The sequence below is a fragment of the Podarcis vaucheri genome, assembly GCF_965113315.1.
Source record: "Podarcis vaucheri genome assembly, chromosome: 1".
Classification (NCBI taxonomy): domain Eukaryota; kingdom Metazoa; phylum Chordata; class Lepidosauria; order Squamata; family Lacertidae; genus Podarcis; species Podarcis vaucheri.
This window is the reverse complement of record NC_138759.1, coordinates 8,533,571-8,553,686: the sequence shown is the minus strand read 5'-3', so window position 1 is coordinate 8,553,686 and position 20,116 is coordinate 8,533,571. Positions and strand designations below refer to the sequence as shown.

The following is a 20,116-nucleotide window of genomic DNA, read 5'->3' as shown; positions in this document are numbered from 1 at the left end:
CCTCTTGTACCTCCTATCTCAATAATGGTGCATTTAGAAAATCTATTTTTTCTTTTGGATTTTTTTTTTGTTTTAAATATTCTTTAATTTTCTCTTTATTTTCAGAACTCGCTCGGTACAGTTCTGTATAATATCTTACAAATTGCCTTTGTGCATCTTTCGGATTACACTGGGCAACAATTTTTTACTTTTTGAATGTTGTCTAGATTTCTACAACTGATTTAGGGTATTTTTGCACTGCTGAATCAGGAAATGGCATCCGTTTCTCTCCATCAGGTCAGGTTTTCTGTAAACTGAATGGTGGGCATTGATAAAGGTAAGTACACGTAAATTGCATGTTGCTTCACCATTTTTCAAACTTCAGGGCTTGAACTTCTGTTTCTTGGAACTCCTGGAATGCTCAGCAGCATGGAGGTCTCTCTTCAGAGTCCAACAGTAGTCAGCCATCATGACTGCGTCCCAGCGACCCTGATACCTGGTCTCCATCTCTTTCATGTCCTGATGGAATCTCTCCCCCTGCTCGTCACTCATTGAACCCAGGTTCTCAGGAAACCGGTCCATATGTGAAAATAGGTAGTGCATCTTGACGCTCATGTTGCAGCCCAGGTTTCTGAAAGCAGTCAGCATGTTGTTGACAAGTTCTGCGTAGTTTCTGGCCTTATTGTTGCCAAGAAAGTTCTTCACTACCAGAACAAATGCCTTCCACGCTTCCAGTTCCACTTCGTTCATTGAGTTTCCGAACTCTGGATCTCTGATGAGCTGACGGATCTGAGGACCGTCAAAGATTCCAGCTTTCAACTTCTCCATGGTCAATCCTGGAAAAGCCTGGCACAAGTAAATGAAGCAGTCACCATCGTTGTCCAGAGCCTTGGTGAACTGCTTGATTAAGCCGAGCTTGATGTGCAGCGGTGGGAAGAGTATTCTGTCTCTGTCCACCAGAGGGTCATTGATGACATTCCTTTCTTTGCAAGGCACCAATTCCTCCCGCACAGGCCAGTCCTTCTTCGTGTAATGCTGAGCACGGTCCCTACTATCCCACATGCACAGAAAACATGGGTACTTGGTGAAGCCAGACTGTTGTCCCAACAAAAAGTTCACCATCTTCAGGTCAACACAAATAAACCACTTATGCTGATCATAACCAATTTTCTCCAGCACATACTTCACCGCTTCATAGTTCTCCTTCAGTGTACTCGAGTGAGCCAGGGGTATAGAAGCAAACTGGTTGCCGTTGTGTAGCAGAACACATTTCAGTGATCGCTTGCTGCTGTCAATGAACAGTCTCCAATCTTTGGGTTCGTACTGTGGCACTCCAAGCTTGAGCAGAAGCTGCGCAATATCTGCACAGTACACCAAGTCCTTCTCTTCCGAGAAAAAACGGAGGTACTCTTGATGCCTGTTGCTCAAGAAGCTGATGTGAGCACTGTCAGAGAGGAGGTTTTTTCCCTTCAATCTGGATGCCAACAGTTCGGCAGAGTCCTTTGACAAGCTGAGGTCGCGAACTAGATCATTCAACTCCTTTTGGGAAAATGGATGTGGAGCATCATCTTCAAGAACCACTTCTTCTTCATGTCCTTCAACACTGTAGGCATCTTCGTCACTAATGTCAGGAAGTTCTCCGAAGATAGGCACTGGAATTTCATCACAATGAGCTACAGGACGACATGCTGATTGAAGATCAGGATACTTCGTGGGGTGGCTGCCCCATTAACTTAGTTTTGATCCCCCAACTTTATGCTTTGCTGGACCAATTTATGGAAGATTTCGAGGTTTTATGACTTCAAACTGATCCCTTTTCGACATAATCACCCAGAACTATCGGACCTGAATACTTCTTGTCATTAAAATAATCATTTCCAATCAAAACAATTATTTGACAAGGCATTTTACGCCCACCAACTTCTTCTAAAATGCTCCACACAAGCGTACATGTGAACAAAAACGTAAAAAAAGACATGTGGCCATAGCTCAAAAACTTGACCTGATTGAGCAAAACCAATGTGATTTTTGGATTCAGTGCATCAGATTCATCCTAAATCAGCTGAAAAAACGCAGACAACAACTTTGTTGTTGACCAGTGTTATCTTTTACTTTCCCCACTACATTTAATTTATTAATTAAATTTATGCTGTTTTCTCCTTAACTGCCATGCCAGTAATTTACCTGGCTTATTAGCATATTCAAAAAAAAAATCTGTTTCATCCTTTTTATTTTCTATTCTATTCCTTGAATTATTATAACTGAATATTGTGTTTGTAACATATTTACTGTTTGTTTGTTTGCTTGTTTTATTGAATTTTGATGTTACAGAAAGAAAAAAAAAGAAAATGAAAGAAAATGAAATACATAGATAGGCAAAAATAAATGAGTCTTTACACGAACAAAAGTCATTCCCACCCCTGTGACTACCCATCACCACGCCCCACCACTTCCCTCCATCACACCTCGACTACCACATATTTCGAGTTTGGTATAAAACATTGCAATCTTTTAAGTTTTATATTTTGATCTCTGCAAGGTGTTGCCATAATAAAGCCTGACAGAGGCTCATTGCAAAGCAGAACAGAACAAAGTGCTAAGACTAGTGTCTGTCATATTTCTTCACAGAACACTTTTCCGCAACCGGGAGTCTTCATGGTTAAATGCTACAACCTGCTGTTGAGCTCAGGTACTGCACATTCTCTGCCCCATCTCCCTGTTGTTTAGTCATGTCCGACTCTTCATGACCCCCTGGACCAGAGCATTCCAGGCACCTCTGTCTTCCACTGCCTCCCGCAGTTTGGTCAGACTCATGTTCGTAGCTTCGAGAACACTATCCAACCATCTCGTCCTCTGTCATCCCCTTCTCCTTGTGCCCTCCATCTTTCCCAACATCAGGGTCTTTTCTAGGGAGTCTTCTCTTCTCATGAGGTGGCCAAAGTATTGGAGCCTCAGCTTCACGATCCGTTCTTCCAGTGAGCACTCAGGGCTGATTTCCTTCAGAATGGAGAGGTTTGATCTTCTTGCAGCCCATGGGACTCTCAAGAGTCTCCTCCAGCACCATAATTCAAAAGCATCAATTCTTCGGTGATCAGCCTTCTTTATGGTCCAGCTTTCACTTCCATACATCACTACTGGGAAAACCATAGCTTTTACTATACGGACCTTTGTTGGCAAGGTGATGTCTCTGTTTTTTAAGATGCTGTCTAGGTTTGTCATGGCTTTTCTCCCAAGAAGCAAGCGTCTTTTAATTTCATGGCTGCTGTCACCATCTGCAGTGATCATGGAGCCCAAGAAAGTAAAATCTCTCACTGCCTCCATTTCTTCCCCTTCTATTTGCCAGGATGTGATGGGACCAGTGGCCATGATCTTCGTTTTTTTGATGTTGAGCTTCAGACCATATTTTGCACTCTCCTCTTTTTAAAGGAGCTTTTACTTCACCAAAGTAGCTAACTTTCTCCACAGTATTTGCCATACAATCCTGACCACAATTTCAGGTGTTCTTCAACTACAACTCCCATCATCGTTGACCTTTGGCTGGTTATTTGATTATTAATGTAAACCTCCAAAATGAATTTTGTATAGTTACGTTTTTACTTCTAGCTTCAGTACTTTTTATCTTATTTTAATTTATTGCTATGGCTAGTGGTTGACGCAAATAAAGATTCTTCTGATCTGGGGCAGATGAGAGTCAGAGCCCAAGGAAGTTTGGAGGGCCACAGACACCCAATCTTCATTCTAGGTTTTTAGTGGGAGTCACTTCTGAGTAAAACGGCGCAGCCTTAAGGCTGCCAAGCAATCCAATGCACATTTACTTTGGGCGAAAACAAAGAGTGCTTCCTTCTGAGTAAATATTAATAGGATTGTACTATCGAATTCTGTTTTTCAGATCTGCTTGCTGGGCTTCTGGAAGGTGTACACCAAAACTGTAGCTCTGCCAGAGGCAGACTACAGTTCCCAGGACCCCTTGAGGGAAGCAGTGTGCTTTAAATGTATGACATGGATGCAGCCTCACAACCAGGGACCCAGCAGCTGGAGTGGGGAACCCTGAGATCAACCAGACCACCACCACACCTTGTTTCATGCTGTTAAGGCGCTGCGAGGTTCCTTGTTGCCTTCCCTGGAAACAAAATGGGGAAGCAAGCCATCTTGGGGTGTCGATGATGTTCTTAAGAGTACAGCACAGCACTATTTTCATTAGCGAGAATGTACAGCTGAAAATAATATGCCAATATATTTCACATGTGGCAACCCTTGGGTTTCAGATCGTTACATGGGTAGACAAGTCTTAAAAGGCCAGGACACAAATTTTCACAGCCTTCTAGTGGCTAGGGTGGCTCATTTGCCAGGAGCAATGTATTTAGCATCAGCTCTGGAGGTGTATATTCAATTCTGACCAAACGAAGCCTCCTGATGTATATTATGCTCTAGGAGCAAAGCTATAACCAAAGGGGCACATTTGTTGCCAGATGTGATCCCCCCCAGCTCTCCTACTACACTCCATTTTTTGTGATTTCTTGCTGTTTCCGCAAGGGTTGAGGCACAGAGTGTCGGAGCCAGCCGTTATACAAATGGTGCTTTTTAAGCATAAAATAAAGACACAGAGGCTAGCAATATTTCCATAGACGGAGGGCAGCTCAATTCATGCTTCTTCCCCTTCCTCCAGTCCGTTTATTACTCCTTTGTCCTCTCCAGCCGCATGGCTGCATTCCAATGTCTCACGTTACCTACATCCGGTCAAGGCTTTAACCCACCCACAAACGATATAGGGTTACACTGCCCAGAGGGGGGGGGAACATAACTCCATATAAGGTCATGCATTCCAATACATTGTAAAGCTCAGAGTGCTGGTCAGCCGAGGTCAGGGGGCACCCTGCAATATTACAAGCCTTTACCATGGCTATGACTCCCACAACAGAGCCTGATGATCATAAGGTAGAGGCAATGGCAAAACTGAAGCAAAGCTGTGTCCTTCACACAGGGTTTTAGCAAACCCCTTTGGGTGGGCATTTCTCTGTTGCATCCCTCCTCTCAATCATGAGGAGGAAGGAAAGCAACAGCGACACATCCCAAAGAACAGAGCTCAGCTTCTTGCAGTTAGGGTCGCTTACATCCTGCTTTACTCAAGAGATGAGGAAGGGTCGCAGTTCAGTGGCAGGAAATATGCTTTAAATGCTAAATGTTCCAGACTAAAAAACCTGGAGAACTTCTGCCAGCCAGTGTAGGTGATGCTCAGTTAGATGAGCCAATGATCTGACTTGATTTAGGTCAGCTGTTTTCTATGGTCTGTCAGCTGACGGGATTTAGGACAGACGTCCCAACTTCTAGGGGCAGAAGGGTCTTCAGCCCCCTCCATATTTGCTGGCAGACAGCTGGGTATCCTCTCTGTTGAGCATAGTTAAATGGCTGGCTCCTCCTGAAAGACGTGAAGATGGCTCTCATATCTCCTCCTGTTCAGAATAAACACACCCAGCTCCTTCAACCGTTCCTCATCAGGCTTGGCTTCTAGATTCTTGATCTCTTTACATTTATTACTTCCCATGATCTGGGCACTGTGCTTCAAGAGTCGCTTTAGAGAACAGAAGACACGGAGGAAACTGTTGTACTTTAAGAAATAGAGTTTATGGAGCTATTTATATCTTCAGTCTGCATGGAAGGAGTCCAGATCTTACGGCATGGTCAGTTCAAGAGGCAGCAGTGCAGGCATCCTTCTGCCTCTCTCTCCAAGATGGATCTCTCCTTCCCCCTCCACCTTCTTTCTCCCAGAAACCCCTTGCCCTCTCTCAGAGCAGGCTCCCTGGCAACCTCCCAAATCCCCAGTGTTTGTTCACGCCTAGGGGCGTGGTTCGAAACCCTGTGACGGGGTGAGCTCCCATTGCTCGGTCCCAGCTCCTGCCAACCTAGCAGTTCAAAAGCATGTGAAAGTGCAAGTAGATAAATAGGTACCCCTCTGGCAGGAAGGTAAATGGCATTTCTGTGCACTGCTCTGGTTTCACCAGAAGCGGCTTAGTCATGCTGGCCGCATGACCTGGAAAAACTGTCTGCAGACAAATGTCAGCTCCCTCGGCCAGTAAAGCGAGATGAGTGCCGCATCCCCAGAGTCATCCGCAACTGGACATAACTGCCAGGGTTCCTTTACCTTTAGGGGCAAAAGGGAAGTTCCCTTGCATTGTTAATGGCTCCTATTGTACTCTTGATAGCTGTAGGTCAGCGAGGTTTATTTCCATAAGCAGGCCCAGGAATTCTTTGTCTGGAACAGCTCTGCAGTTTGTATTTTAATCCATATCCCAATCAATCAAAATCCTAGCATTTATTCATTCTGAGGGTTAAACAATAGCATTAGCTTTGCTGCTGCATCACACTATTGACTCATGTTCAGTGTGTGGTCCACCAAAACCCCTAAATCCTTTTCACATGTACTGCCAATAAACTAGGTGCCCCCCATCCTATATTTGTGTATCTTGTTCTTTCTTCCTAAGTGCAGAACCTGACATTTGTCCCCACTGAAATTCATTTTGTTAACTGGGGCTCAATGTTGAGTTGCAAAAAAGAGGACACATTTGTTGACTTCTGCTTTTAACTATGGATTGCTATGATGACTCTGCCCATGAAAAAGAGGACGTGTCCTGGAATAAGAGGACAAATGGCAACCCTAAATTCTGATTCTTTTTGCTGTGGCATTAGCTACCCTCCCAGTTTGGTGACATCTGCAAATCTGATGAGCATTCCCATTGCTCATCAGAGCTTGCTCCCTATACATTTCTAAAATACCGTGGGCTGATCTTCCCACCAGCCTCTCAGACCTAGAGAGGCTATCAGCAGCCCAGCAGGTACAGAGGTGGTGACCTCACAGAAGACCAGGTAAGTAAAAGAGGGTAATGTACTCATGACCTCATAGAGCCCATGGGGGAGGGGGTTAAGCTGCTCCTCCCAAATAGCTACCCAGTAAAAGGAAGCCACTGAGACTCTCCCATCAAATACTGGGAGTTGATGAAGTGGATAATTTAAGAATTGGACTCGAATGACTCTGTCAGGGTGAGTGAGGAGCCAAGCAAAGACCTCTCCCCTCCTTTCAATTCCCTCCTCCAAATGACCCCTGGGCTGGTTATGGATGTGGGAAAACACACTAGCTCCACCTTGACAAAGCCTCATGGTTTTCTCCCTCCATGTTTCCCAATGAACTGTATTTCTTAAAAAACCCCAAACCAAACCCGGAAAGGGAAAATGTGTTGGACATGCAATGTTCCTAAAACTGCATGTCCAAAATATTCTTCAGATGTGTGATACACATTCTTCAGATGTGTATCTGGTGTATCTGAAGAAGTGTGCATGCACACAAAAGCTTATACCTAGAACAAGCTTAGTTGGTCTCTAAGGTCCTACTGGACTATTTTTTAATTTTAACCTATTATGGTATTTGTAAGAATGGATTCAAAATATCCTTGAATTTATCCATGGCAAGTTTGCATTTATATACAAGTTGTTCATATTATGCAAGTTTGTCTTCAATGCAAGGTAAAAGGAAGCTTCATTTTTCATTTTTACAATTCATCAGTATTCGTCTTTTTGCCATTGGTAAGGGCACGGAAACTCCACTCATATTTTCCTTTTGTAAGGTTCCATGTGTTGGGTATATAATTCAAAAAGATATTTTGCACTGTAAATGTAAGATTATTCCGTACAGTTCTGTTGATAGTTTCTGTTACCATCTGCCTAAAATTTTTCAATATAGGACAATGAAAAACACATAGGTTTGGGGGAAGAATTGTACTGATTGCACCTCCAACAGTTAGATACCTTAGATAGCCCTTTTTAAAACAAACGTAATGGGGTCCAGTATATTCGAAATATTATTTTTTGTTGTATGAACCTCAATTTAAGGTCCAGAGAACCCCTGTTAAAGCACTAAAAAAGAGTTTCCCACAGTGAGCTCGAAACTGAGGACCTTAATTCTTTATTCCACCCCTCCCTCAATACCTGTATATCAAATTGGTTTGCTAGTAACAAAGATTTATATATGTTGATGGCCCTTTTTTGTTGCATGAGAATTAATTAACTGCTTCAATATCTCTGGGTTCTCTGAGGCTGTAAAAGCTGCTGGTCTGTAGATGGTGGTTAGCAAGCGTTTTATCTGGAGATATTGCCATTGAGCATTTGTAGGTAATCTGTATTTGTCTCCTAAAACAGAATATGTATAAAATACAGCCTCTTTGTTTATCATCTGGTCTAACATTAATATACCCAAATTCATCCACCTCTTCCATACAACCATTGGAATTCCTCTTAAGATATAAACTAGTCTAGCTATTATGTTCATTTTAAGAGCACTGACTTTTCCCCACAGAGTCAGGTTCAATGACTGCCATTTGTCGATATCCACTGATACCTCATGATATATTTTGTTGAGGTTTAATGAGGCTAATTTAGATAAATCTCATGGTATTAATATCACACTGTTGACTCATGTTCAGCTTGTGGTCCACCAAGACCCCTAGATCCTTTTCACATGTACTGCTAGTAAGTCATCTTGTTCTTCCTGCCTAAGTGCAGAACCGTACATTTGTCCCTACTGAAATTCATTTGGTTAGCTTGGGCCCAGCTATGGAGAGTGCCCAGCTATGGGGCTGTATGCTTGAGTCTGGGTCAAGAAAAATTTGGACTTGCTGATTAACTATAGTCGTTCTTGTGTCTACTTCTTCCTTGGATCTCATTCCCACACAGAACAACATGTTTGTGAGCAGGGCACAGGGCGTCCTACTGCTGGCTGGCTACATGACTTACATGGTGATGGGTGCCTTCGTCTTCGAGCTTCTGGAGAACGATCACCACAAAAGAATAGAAGAAGCAATTTTTCACATGAAAGAGGAATTTTTTTCGAACTACACCGCTCTCAGCCCAGAAGAGGTGGAGGTATTCATACAGGTAAGGCATTATTTTAGCAAGACTGAAAGGGATGACCGTGGCATGACACCAGAGGTTAGGAGGTCAGAAAGTATATATGGGGTGAATACAGTTTAGGAGGTGAGAATTGAGGTGGGGACAGAATCAGTGGCCAGCATAGAACCATAAGGACTCACCCTTCTTTCTGCATGTGGAAATTTATCCCCATGGAGGATTAGGCAGATTGTTGGAGGATAAGACAAGGAATGACTACTAGACATTATGGCTGTGTTCTGCCAACACTGTTGGGGGGCAGCATGGCCTCTCCACACTGAGCTTTCCTCCACTCTTTCCAGGCATGGCCATGATTTAAAGCTCCGTGTCTGAGCACCATTTCGTAGCTCTGGGGCTTTCCTCGTGAAAACCAGCTTGTTAAGGGCAATCCATTGTAAACCCAAATTGACATTTTGCTCTGATTCAGTTATAAGGAGTAGGTTTTTGTTAGTATTTGTACCTTATGAAGCGGTTGGTCCCTTACCTTTCCCACTCCAACCTGGCCACAGTGATCCATGCGACAGTCACCTCCATGCTTGACTACTGTAACTCTATGCGGGGCTGCCCTTGAAACTGTCCCAGAAACTCCAGTGGGTGCAGAATGCTGCAGCGAGGCTCCTCATGGGGTCCTTGCCATGGGAGTATATTCACTCAGTGCTCTATCAGCTGCACTGGCTCCTGTTGGAGTATAGGGTCAGGTTTAAGGTGCTTATTTTTTTTTTTTTACCTTTAAAGCCCTATGCAGCCTTGGACCCTCGTACTTACCCACAGAGGACCCGAAGGTCCATGAATAATAATAGCTTAAAGGTCCCGGGCCCTAAGAAAGCCAGGGTATCCTCCACCAGGGCCAGGGCTTTTTCAGTGAGGGCTCCGACATGGTGGAATGCTCTGTCCCTTGAGACTAGGGCCCTGCAGGACTTAATCTCCTTCTGCAGGGCCTGTAAGACAGAGTTATTCCGCTTGGCCTTCAATCTGAATTAGCCTGATCCTCTATTCTCTTTTCCCTTTATTCTTCTGTGAAGAAACCCTTTGTGGGACCCCCACATTTAAATTCTTCCTTGGTCTCCTTGCTGACCCTAGTAGGACCAACTTGGCCAGTTAGCCCTGGTGATCAATCGATGTCTACTGACTGGGTTTTTTTTTTCTTTTTCCAAAAATGACCCCTGGATTTTTTAATTTTATTGATGCTGCATTTTATGTTGCATTCTACGCTGTTTTATGCTCTTAATAAGTCACATTTTAATCAAGGTTTTATATTGTTTTTAGCTGCCCTGAGCCCAGTTTTTAAACCGGGATGGGCGGGGTACAAATATTAATATTAATAATAATAATAATTGTTGATGTATTGTACTGTATTTTGCAAAGAATAATTTAGGGAAAGGAGAACATACATCACGTAGTAGCTGCAAAAGAGGTGATTCCAATCAAGGTCACAGAAAAACTGAATCATTGCCACAGAAAACCCAAATTTATGTTTCTTCCAATTCAGCTATAAAGTGTGGGTTTTTGTTAATATTTGTACAGTTGAACCTTGGTTATCATACTTAATCCATTCCGGTAGTCCATTCGACTCCCGAAATGGTTTGAAAACAAAGGCGTGGCTTCCAATAGGCTGCAGGCGCATCCTGCACTCAATCAGAAGCCATGGAAGCTGCGTCAGACTTTTGGCTTACGAAAAACATTCGCAAACCGGAACACTCACTTCAGGGTTTGTAGCATTCGGGAGCCGAGTACCAAGGTGTCCGAGAACCAAGGTAGGACTGTTCTGTATTTGCTGGGAAACATATTTTGCAAAGATAATATGAGGAAAAGGAGAACATACGTCATATAGCAGTTGCAAAACAGGTGACTCTGTTCAAGGTCACAGGAAAGCTGAATCATTGTCTGGTTAACTGCCTTGAAAAGTGTGTCTTTGTGCCTTAGAACAGAGGGTGGGAGATGGGGTAGTCTCACCATTGTTTGGTTGACTGAAAATATGGGAGAGCCAATACTCCAAGCAGACTCTGTCCAAAAGAATTTATGAAGACAGGCTAGCCAAGGGGTAATAACATATGCATTGCTACAAAAGTGTGTTTTTGGAGCAAGAAGACCAAACCCTCTCTTGGGGTCAAGGGAGACAAACACTTAGTATTGAACTTGAGATATAAACAATACAGCTTGTTATGCAGTTGTCATCAGGCTATTTTTCTAGGAAAAGAGGTATTGGAAGTTCCCGGAACTCACCATGAACACCTCCCTCCTTCTCCTATAATAGCAAAGGCGCCTACTTGAGAGGTGCCAGAACTGAGTTCCAGAGAGTTCCTGCTGAAAAAAGCCCTTGTTGACATCCTGACCAGTCAAGACTTGTTTTCAAGTCTTGTGTAAGGAGTCTACTTTATCACTAAGCTTTGAGGGTGAAACCACTGAATCACTCTCAACAACTCAAACATAGATCACAGTTTTCACTGGGAAAGCTTGGTGCAAACCACAACAAGCACCCCTTGGAGTGTGGGCCTTTGCCTGGAAAGAGCGGAGGAAAAGTTGAGTGTGCATAAGCCCTATGCCTACCAGTTACTGGGGGTGACAAGTGAGGGGAGGGCTGTTGTGGTCAGGTCCTGTTTGTGGGCTTCCCATGAGCATTGGGCTGGCCACCGGGGGAAGAACGTGCTAAACTGATCCACAAGAACGTCCCTTCTGAATGCATAGAGATTTGGTTAGTGGTATCTGGTGATAATCAGAGGAGGGGCTATTCTTATTGCTGGAATATTCAAACTGAGTCTTGCCTTCAATTGCAGAGACTGGTAAGAGCTGTTCACATGGGAATAGATCCAGTAGGAATCAATCCTCATGAAAAACAGAGCAGCAGCTGGGATTTCGCTAATTCTTTCTTCTTCGTGGGCACTATGTTAGCCACAATAGGTACTGTCATTTGGTTCTGGCTTCTCCCCAAATATAATATGCAGGGCATTCAACTGCTCTCACTTTTGCTCCTTCATCATCCTTCACATCTCATCTTTGCCTTGCCCTTTCTGGCCAAATAAATAGTTCATTTATTGTATGCCCAACAAGACCATTCCCTGATTAGTTATTTATTCCGCACCCTTCTGGGGTCAACCTAATGCAAATCCGTCTCTCTCAGCTCTCTATGCATTCAGTGGGACTTGCTCCCCAATAAATTTGCATAGGATTGCAACTTCTTTCCAGTAAGCTATACAATGCACAAGAAACCACACACCCTTTTTGTCTGGATGCAGAAAACCATGCACTGAATGAGTGGGAGAACCTACCTTATTAAGGTAAAGGTAAAGGTAAAGGGACCCCTTGTTGGGATACTGCCAGGGACACAAAAGCCATCATGGCTCCCACGCCATCTCCGGACGATCCATCGATCTCTGGTAGAAACGCAGTATCAGTCAATTAGCGACACAAAGCCTCGGAAATAGCTTTCCACAATCCAGAGCTCGTGCACGCTCTATCAGCAGAGTTCGTACAATGAAAGGTGCACTCAGGAGAGCATTATTCACTTCTTTATTCAGCGTTGGTCAGAACAAAGAGAAAACATGACTGCCTGCTTCGATGTCTCAGGCACAGAGAGAGAAATGAAAGCAATAGACAAAATATAAACTTCCTGTGAACAGGAAATACGCAGACTCTGTGACTCACAAAGCCTGCTCCCTTTTAAGGTGGAACGGAAATATCCTAACACCCCTGACCATTAGGTCCAGTCGTGACCGACTCTGGGGTTGCGGTGCTCATCTTGCTTTATTGGCCGAGGGAGCCGGCATACAGCTTCCGGATCATGTGGCCAGCATGACTAAACCGCTTCTGGCGAACCAGAGCAGTGCACGGAAACGCCGTTTACCGTATTTTTCGCTCTATAACACGCACCTGACCATAACACGCACATAGTTTTGAGAGGAGGAAAACAAGAAAAAAAATATTCTAAACGAAACAGTGGATGTATAATTTTTGTGGTTCATGCTGCAGCCACAGACATGTGATCTGACGGTGAGTTTGGGGTGGCCCAATGCAAAAATCCTGAGGATCCATGTGGATCCATGCTTTGTAACCATGTTTTTGCACCATTGTGGCCCCAGGCAACAGTGGGTGCATGATTTTTTTGGTGCAGGCTGTAACCATGGATCCTCTGCTCACGACTGCAGCAGATCCCCCTGTCATCCGTAGGCATTCGCTCCATAACACGCACAGACATTTCCCCTTACTTTCTAGGAGGAAAAAAGTGAGTGTTATGGTGCAAAAAATACGGTACCTTCCCGCTGGAGCCGTACCTATTTATCTACTTGCACTTTGACGTTCTTTCGAACTGCTAGGTTGGCAGGAGCAGGGACCGAACAATGGGAGCTCACCCATTGTGAGGCTCTGTGGTTTAACCCACAGCGCCACCCGCGTCCCTTTAATCCAGAGCTTAATCCAGAACTGTTTAATCCAGAGCTTTCAAAACTTTTCATGTTGATGACACACTTTTTATACATGCGTCAATTTGTAACACAATAATTCAGTTTTACTAGCAAACTGGTGGTTAAACTAACCCCTCTGTTTGCATGACACACCTACAGTACACGCTGCAGCTGACAGACTACGGTAACTTGTCGCGACACACAGTTTGGAAAGCTCTAGTGAAGCTTTCTGATGTGAAGCACAAACTGTTGATTCAAGTGTGCTAGGGATAAACTAATCTGCACTTCAAGTTCAGGCCATAAAGCTGCAGCTTCTGAGACCCAAGAAAAGGGCTTATCTGTTTCTCAGCTTTTGAACTTGAGGTATCCCAGGAGGCTTCATTTCTTGACTCTGTCCACTTGAGAAACTGGATCAGTAGATACTATTAGTTTTCTAATTGGTTCTCTGATTATTCCTGGTGCCTGGCAAAATCTTCATAGGATCTCAGCTGAAAACAACTCAAGTCTGGTCCTTACAGATGCATGGAGTATGCTGCTTAGTTATTGAAACTTTTCAACATACAATGCAATAAAAACCAAACCAATATAAAGTAAAAGAAAAGAAGAAACACACAGAGAGAAATCAATCAATAAATAACAAATAAATAAATAAATAAAAGAAGGAAGGAAGCAAGGAAGGAAGGAAGGAACGAACGAAAGAAGGTGGGAATAAGGGAGAAAAGATTCAGAGCCCTCTATCAGAGGTAGAGTTTAACCCTTATCCATCCCAGCTCTCACCTGGGCATACTGATCAGGTCAGGTCACACTGTAATTGAAAGAAATCATATTCTTAGAGCATTCTTGAAAGAATTTTAGGGACTTGGGAATTGCAACTGATTCTAGCCAACTGATGGTGACGAATGGAGGAACTCTTTTCCCTCCTCACTGCAGATGCCCTGAAGACTTACCTTCAGGGCTATTATGGGGCATCTGGGCACGATGGTGGTTCCTCTATCTAAGACACTCCTTGCATGCCCAATTTCATCACCAAAGACACATCATCAAATACATTTCTAAATTTATCCCAAAAGAAATAAGAATTTTGTAATTCATTTTTAATCCAGTAACTGTATCACAAATTTTGAAGAACTGAAAAATCTGAAGGTAATTGGCAAATCGATAGCTGCTGACGCCCTTTGCAACCCTTTCTTAATCTTACAACAGGCTATGGAAACCTCTGCCCCCAAACGAAAGAAGGTCAGATCTTTTGTGTCATTTTTGCTCTCTTTGGAATCCCCTTCTGCCTCCTCTGCTTGAACTATATTGGCTTTTTAGTCTCAGGAGTCTTCGAAAGCTGTGCAGAGAAAGTGCATGGGAAAGAAAACAAGGTAATTCAGTTACTTTATCTAGAGATGGTTTCTAATCTAGCAGTCACAAGACTGAGGGTGACATAGACTGCTGCTGCACTCGGGTCCTGTATGCAGGTTTCCTGTGGGCATCTGGTCAGCTTCGATGAGAACAGAATCCTCATCTAGAAGGACCCTTTCCTGATCCCAGCAGGGCTCTTCTTATATCTATTATATTTCATATACATATACATATATAATTAGCTGCTTCTATAACAGTAGGAAGACAAGAAAAAATTAGACATGTGCATTATGCCCTCTAATTAAATGAGGAAGATAAACTCGAGCTCTGCCTTCAAATAGGAATGAGAGAAACTTCCCAAATTATTTGTTTCAAGAAGCACAGATTTTTGGAACACAGCTGCTTGCATTTAGTGAAAATGGCTCTGGGATAAATTTGCAAAATATATCTTCTCAAATTCATGGAATTTATTGTTCTTAACTCTCCAAAATGCTCGTGGGTGCAGGGGTGTATGCAACAACGTACAAGTGAACAAAAATTGCATCATCACAATTTTTTTCAAGGTTTAGAAAATCAAGTTTGCCATGTTAACATGGGATTACGACAGACCAAGGCTTTTAGATACAGTGGTGCCTCGCAAGACGAAATTAATTCGTTCCGCAAGTTTTTTCTTCTTGCGAGTTTTTCGTCTTGCGAAGCATAGTTTCCCATAGGAATGCATTGAAAATCAATTAATGCGTTCCTAGGGAAACCGCTTGCCAGGCTGGCGGTGCGGAGAAGGGCTTTTCTCCGCACCGCAAGCCTTCAGGACAGGTACGGGAACAGAGGGGAAGGCGCGCAGCGCTTTCCCTCTGTTCCCGGGGCTTGCGTGGGAGGAGGGTTTTTCCTCCCCACCGCCAACATTCAGAACAGCATTCTGAATGTTGGCGGTGGGAAGGAAAACCCTCCTCCCACCCCAAGTCTTCAGGAAAGCCATCCGATGCCGGGCGGCGGGAGAAGGTGTCCCCCCCCCCGCCCGGCATCGGAGCTTCGTTCCGATGCCGCGCGGCGGGAGGAGGCGTCCCCCCCCGCCCGGCATCGGAGCTTCGTTCCGATGCCGCGTGGCGGGAGGAGGCGTTCCCCCCCGCCCGGCATCGGAGCTTCGTTCCGATGCCGCGTGGCGGGAGGAGGCGTTCCCCCCCGCCCGGCATCGGAGCTTCGTTCCGATGCCGCGTGGCGGGAGGAGGCGTTCCCCCCGCCCGGCATCGGAGCTTCGTTCTGATGCCGCGCGGCGGGAGGAGGCGTTCCCCCCCGCCCGGCATCGGAGCTTCGTTCCGATGCCGCGCGGCGGGAGGAGGTCCGAGGACAGTGGGGAAGACGCGCTGCGTTTCCCGCTGTCCCGGAGATTTCCCTATGGGCTGTCGTCTTGCGAAGCAAGCCCATAGGGAAATTCGTTTTGCGAAGCGCCTCCAAAACGGAAAACCCTTTCGTCTAGCGGGTTTTCCGTCTTGCGAGGCGTTCGTCTTGCGGGGTACCACTGTACTTGCCTCTTTCTAAAACAAAGGTTTCTGTTTTGTTTACAGCTTGTGGTTTGTCTGCAGGCACAAAAAATGAGCCTGGGTTTGGACAAAATGCTAAGCCAAACCATGCCTTAGTTTGTGGCCAAGGCAGCCACCATCTCCTCTCCTGGAGCCTGTCTTGGAGAAATTTAAAAGGAGGTTCTAAGACTGTAGCTTACCTACACAGCAATCCAAAAGAAAAGGATGTAGGTTCCCAGTGAATAGATGTGAACCAAGCACTTGCATGTGAATGTAGAACTGGGTATTGTGCTCCAGATGAAGTCTAACTAGGATGGAATTATTGTTATTTATCTGTTAATGCAGCCTAAAATCCCTGTGCATGGCTGGAAGCCAAGAAAACTGAGCTCTGTTGCATCAAACCTGCCTTCTTATTTTTTTCTTTATCTTTTAGAATTCAGCAAGATATTTTATCTTGTTCGTGGCTATGGGAATTATAGTGTTTCTTATTTTGCCATCATTCCTCTTTCATCGGATGGAGGATTGGAGTTATTATGAAGCTATCTATTTTACATTTATTACACTCAGCACCATTGGTTTCGGAGACTATCTGATTGGTAAGGCTTTCGAAATACTTTCATATAGTGAGCTTAACTGGCTTTAGAGATAAAGCTAGGTCATCTGTGGCCTCAAGGTACTAGTGGGAACCAATCTGCTCAACTGAAGAATATGAAAGCTCAGTTCGGGTTTCATACAAAAGATGACTTGCAATGATTATAATTTGGAACCCAAACCATATTTTAAGTTTCTCAAGTACAGACCCTCCAAGTATCCCTATTTCCCAGGAACAGCTCCAGATTTACAGAAGCTATCCCAAAGAGTAATTAATGGTTCCTTGACATCCTGGTAAAAAGTGACAAGTAGGGTGCCACCGGGTTCTGTTCTGGACCTGTTGTCATTCAACATCTTTATAAAATGCTTGGTTGAATGAACTGAGAGGATGCTTCTCAAATGTACAGATGGCACTGAACTCGGAGGAGTAGCTAATGCCACAGAAGACAGAATCACAATTCAGAATGACCTTAACAGATTGGAGAACTGGGCACAAGCTAACAAAATGCATTTCAATAGGGATAAATGTAAGGTTCTGCACTTAGTCAGGAAGAAGCAGCTGCACAAATACAGGATGGGGGACACCTGGCTTACTAACAGTACATGTGAAAAGGATCTAGGGGTCTTGGTGGACCACAAGCTTAACATGAGTCAACCGTGTGATGCAGTAGGAAAAAAAGCTAACGGTATTCTAGGCTGCATCAACAGAAGTACAGTGTCCAGATCAAGAGAAGGAATAGTACCACTCTATTCTGCTTGGTCAGAACAATCTGACAGTCTGGAATACTGGGTCCAGTTCTGGGCTGTTGACAAATTGGAACATGTGCAGAGAAGGGCAGCCAAGATGATCAAGAGTCTGGAAACCAAGCCTTATGAGGAATGGTTGAAGGAGCTGGCTATGTTTAGCCTGGAAAATAAGAGACTGAGAAGAGATATGATAGCCATCTTCAAATATATTAAGGGCCATCACATGGAAGAGGGAGCATGCTTCTTCTCTCCTGCTCTTGAAGGTAGGACTCAAACCAATGGCTTCAGGTCACAAGAAACGAGATTCTGACTGAACATTCATTAAAAATTTCTGACATTAAGAGTGGTTCGGCCGTGCAATAGACTCCCTTGAGAGGTGGTGGACTCTCTTTCCCTGGGGTATTTTAAGCAGAGGTTGGATAGCCATCTGTCATGGATGCTTTAGCTGAGATTCCTGCATTGCAGGGGGTTGGGATGGATGCATCAAACATGAAAGAAAGGAAAATGCTCAATATGTTTTTCTGGACAGTGATTTTGCACCTTTCTCTTGGTTGGAACTGCAACTCCACCCCCATTGTTCAGCCCGGACACTGAGGTCCATTTCCGCGGGCCTTCTGGTGGGTCCCTCACTGCAAGAAGTGAGGTTACAGGGAACCAGGAAGATGTCAAGGAGATAAAGAACTACACAACCTTTAGAAGACATCTTAAGGCACCCCTGTATAGGGAGATTCTTAACGCTTTATGTTTTATAATGTTTTTATATATGCTGGAAGCCTCCCTGAGTGGAGGTGGGATACAAATAAAACAACAACATTATATTATTATATATATATATATATATATGCTTTCGTAGATTTTCACGGGTACAGGAATGCAGGTTTTGGTGTCTTCGGGTGTCTTCCCGTGTAAGAGTCGGGGTGTCTGTGCGACGTTTTGACGAGGTCTCACTCGTCATCTTCAGGCTGGTGCTTTCGGCTTCTTGTTACTGGAACAGAGCAGAATCTGGTGTTTGAGTTCCTATAAATACTGTTGAGGGGTGTGGTGTATAGCCTCCAACGTTCTGCAATCCCTACACAGATCTGGCTGGCACAAGGCACAAAACCACAGCTCGCCCCTATACACGAAGCCAAGCCAGAGCACAACTAAATGCAGCACAGCCATCTTCTCAGAAAAACTCTTCACAAGCTCAAGAGGTCAAGACACGAAAGCTTTAGCAACTAATCTACACTTAATGACCCACCCAGTGGTATTCAGAATATCACTCATGAAATCACCCAAGATATCCCTCAAGTAATTAAGGAACAAAAGAAGAAAAGGCACACTAATCTAGGAACTTCCTCTCTGCCCAGAACGTTGGAGGCTATACACCACACCCCTCAACAGTATTTATAGGAACTCAAACACCAGATTCTGCTCTGTTCCAGTAACAAGAAGCCGAAAGCACCAGCCTGAAGATGACGAGTGAGACCTCGTCGAAACGTCGCACAGACACCCCGACTCTTACACGGGAAGACACCCGAAGACACCAAAACCTGCATTCCTGTACCCGTGAAAATCTACGAAAGCAAATATATATATATATATATATATATATATATATATATATATATATATATATACTCTTACACGGGAAGACACCCGAAGATACCAAAACCTGCATATATATATATATATATATGCAGGAATTTACAGGATGTGCACTGATTGGGAATGTGGTAGCGCAACCACACCAAAGCTTTTATAGGCTCAAACAGCATCATGTGCCCAAACCATCATGAATAAGGACATTGGCAGTTTCCTGTGTTCATCTTCCCACAATTCAGTGGTAGAAATGTCTTTTAAACGTATGGTGTGAACATGACCTAATGAGGTCTGGATAAACTGAGTTGGTGGGTCCTTTAAATCACCTCCTCACACATTATTGTTGCTTTTCTCTGTGTCTCCAGGGAAGAAGCAGGACAGAGACTATTTTCCGGGCTACCGGCTGATCTCAGCCATTTGGATCATCGTTGGTCTGGCCTGGATAGCTGTGCTGTTTGAACTGGTATCTTCATTCCTGGCACCTGTGGATCCAAAACCAAGCTCACAAAAAGACAGTAGAGGGTAAAAATAACACCGCCCCAAAGGAATCAGTCTGCTACATGTCCACTGGAGAAGAATTTATCATTTCATTCAGGTGGAGACTGACATAAAAATCAGTTGCACTCAAGGACTTCGGTTGAGTTTTTTATAATTTTATGCCATTGTGACAGCCTGCTGATTCCTTAAAAACTCACTAGTTGCTCTTTAGGTTATACAGTTCCTAATAAACTGTGAAATAGCTGGGTATTCTGCAACCAAGAGAGGGAGGGTGGGTATTACTTGGATTCTCAAAACTGGAATGTGTGTAGTGGAGAGCAACCAAGATGATCAAGAGTCTGGAAACCAAGCCTTATGAGGAGTGGTTGAAGGAGCTGGGTATTTTTAACCTGAAAAAGAGGGGATTGGGGGAGATATGAGAGCTATCTTCAAATATCTCAAGGGCTGTCACATGGAAGAGGGAGCATGCTTGCTTTCACCTGATCTGGGAGAACTTATACCAATGGCTTCAAGTCACAAAAAAGG

General features: G+C 44.1%; 2 protein-coding genes across 2 annotated transcripts in view; both read left to right on the top strand.

Annotated features, from left to right (window-relative positions):
- Positions 1-20,116, top strand: part of LOC309530346 (potassium channel, subfamily K, member 16-like) — a 112,068-nt gene that overhangs the window by 55,812 nt on the left and 36,140 nt on the right. The gene's annotated exons all lie outside the window — the stretch shown is intronic.
- LOC309530645 (potassium channel, subfamily K, member 16-like) lies at positions 6,866-19,721 on the top strand. The gene is made up of 6 exons (XM_082219689.1): positions 6,866-7,014; positions 8,701-8,901; positions 11,688-11,811; positions 14,514-14,677; positions 16,608-16,770; positions 19,459-19,721. The coding sequence occupies exons 2-6, from the start codon at positions 8,707-8,709 to the stop codon at positions 19,617-19,619; spliced, it is 807 nt and encodes a 268-aa protein (XP_082075815.1). The 5' UTR covers positions 6,866-7,014; positions 8,701-8,706; the 3' UTR covers positions 19,620-19,721.

Excerpts from the sequence above, each read along its gene's own strand:
- LOC309530645 (XM_082219689.1), top strand. The coding sequence starts at position 8,707 with ATGTTTGTGAGCAGGGCACAGGGCGTCCTACTGCTGGCTGGCTACATG. Across the intron at positions 11,812-14,513 it reads CACTATGTTAGCCACAATAG|GCTATGGAAACCTCTGCCCC; the intron begins GTACTGTCATTT and ends ATCTTACAACAG. Across the intron at positions 14,678-16,607 it reads TGCATGGGAAAGAAAACAAG|AATTCAGCAAGATATTTTAT; the intron begins GTAATTCAGTTA and ends TTTATCTTTTAG.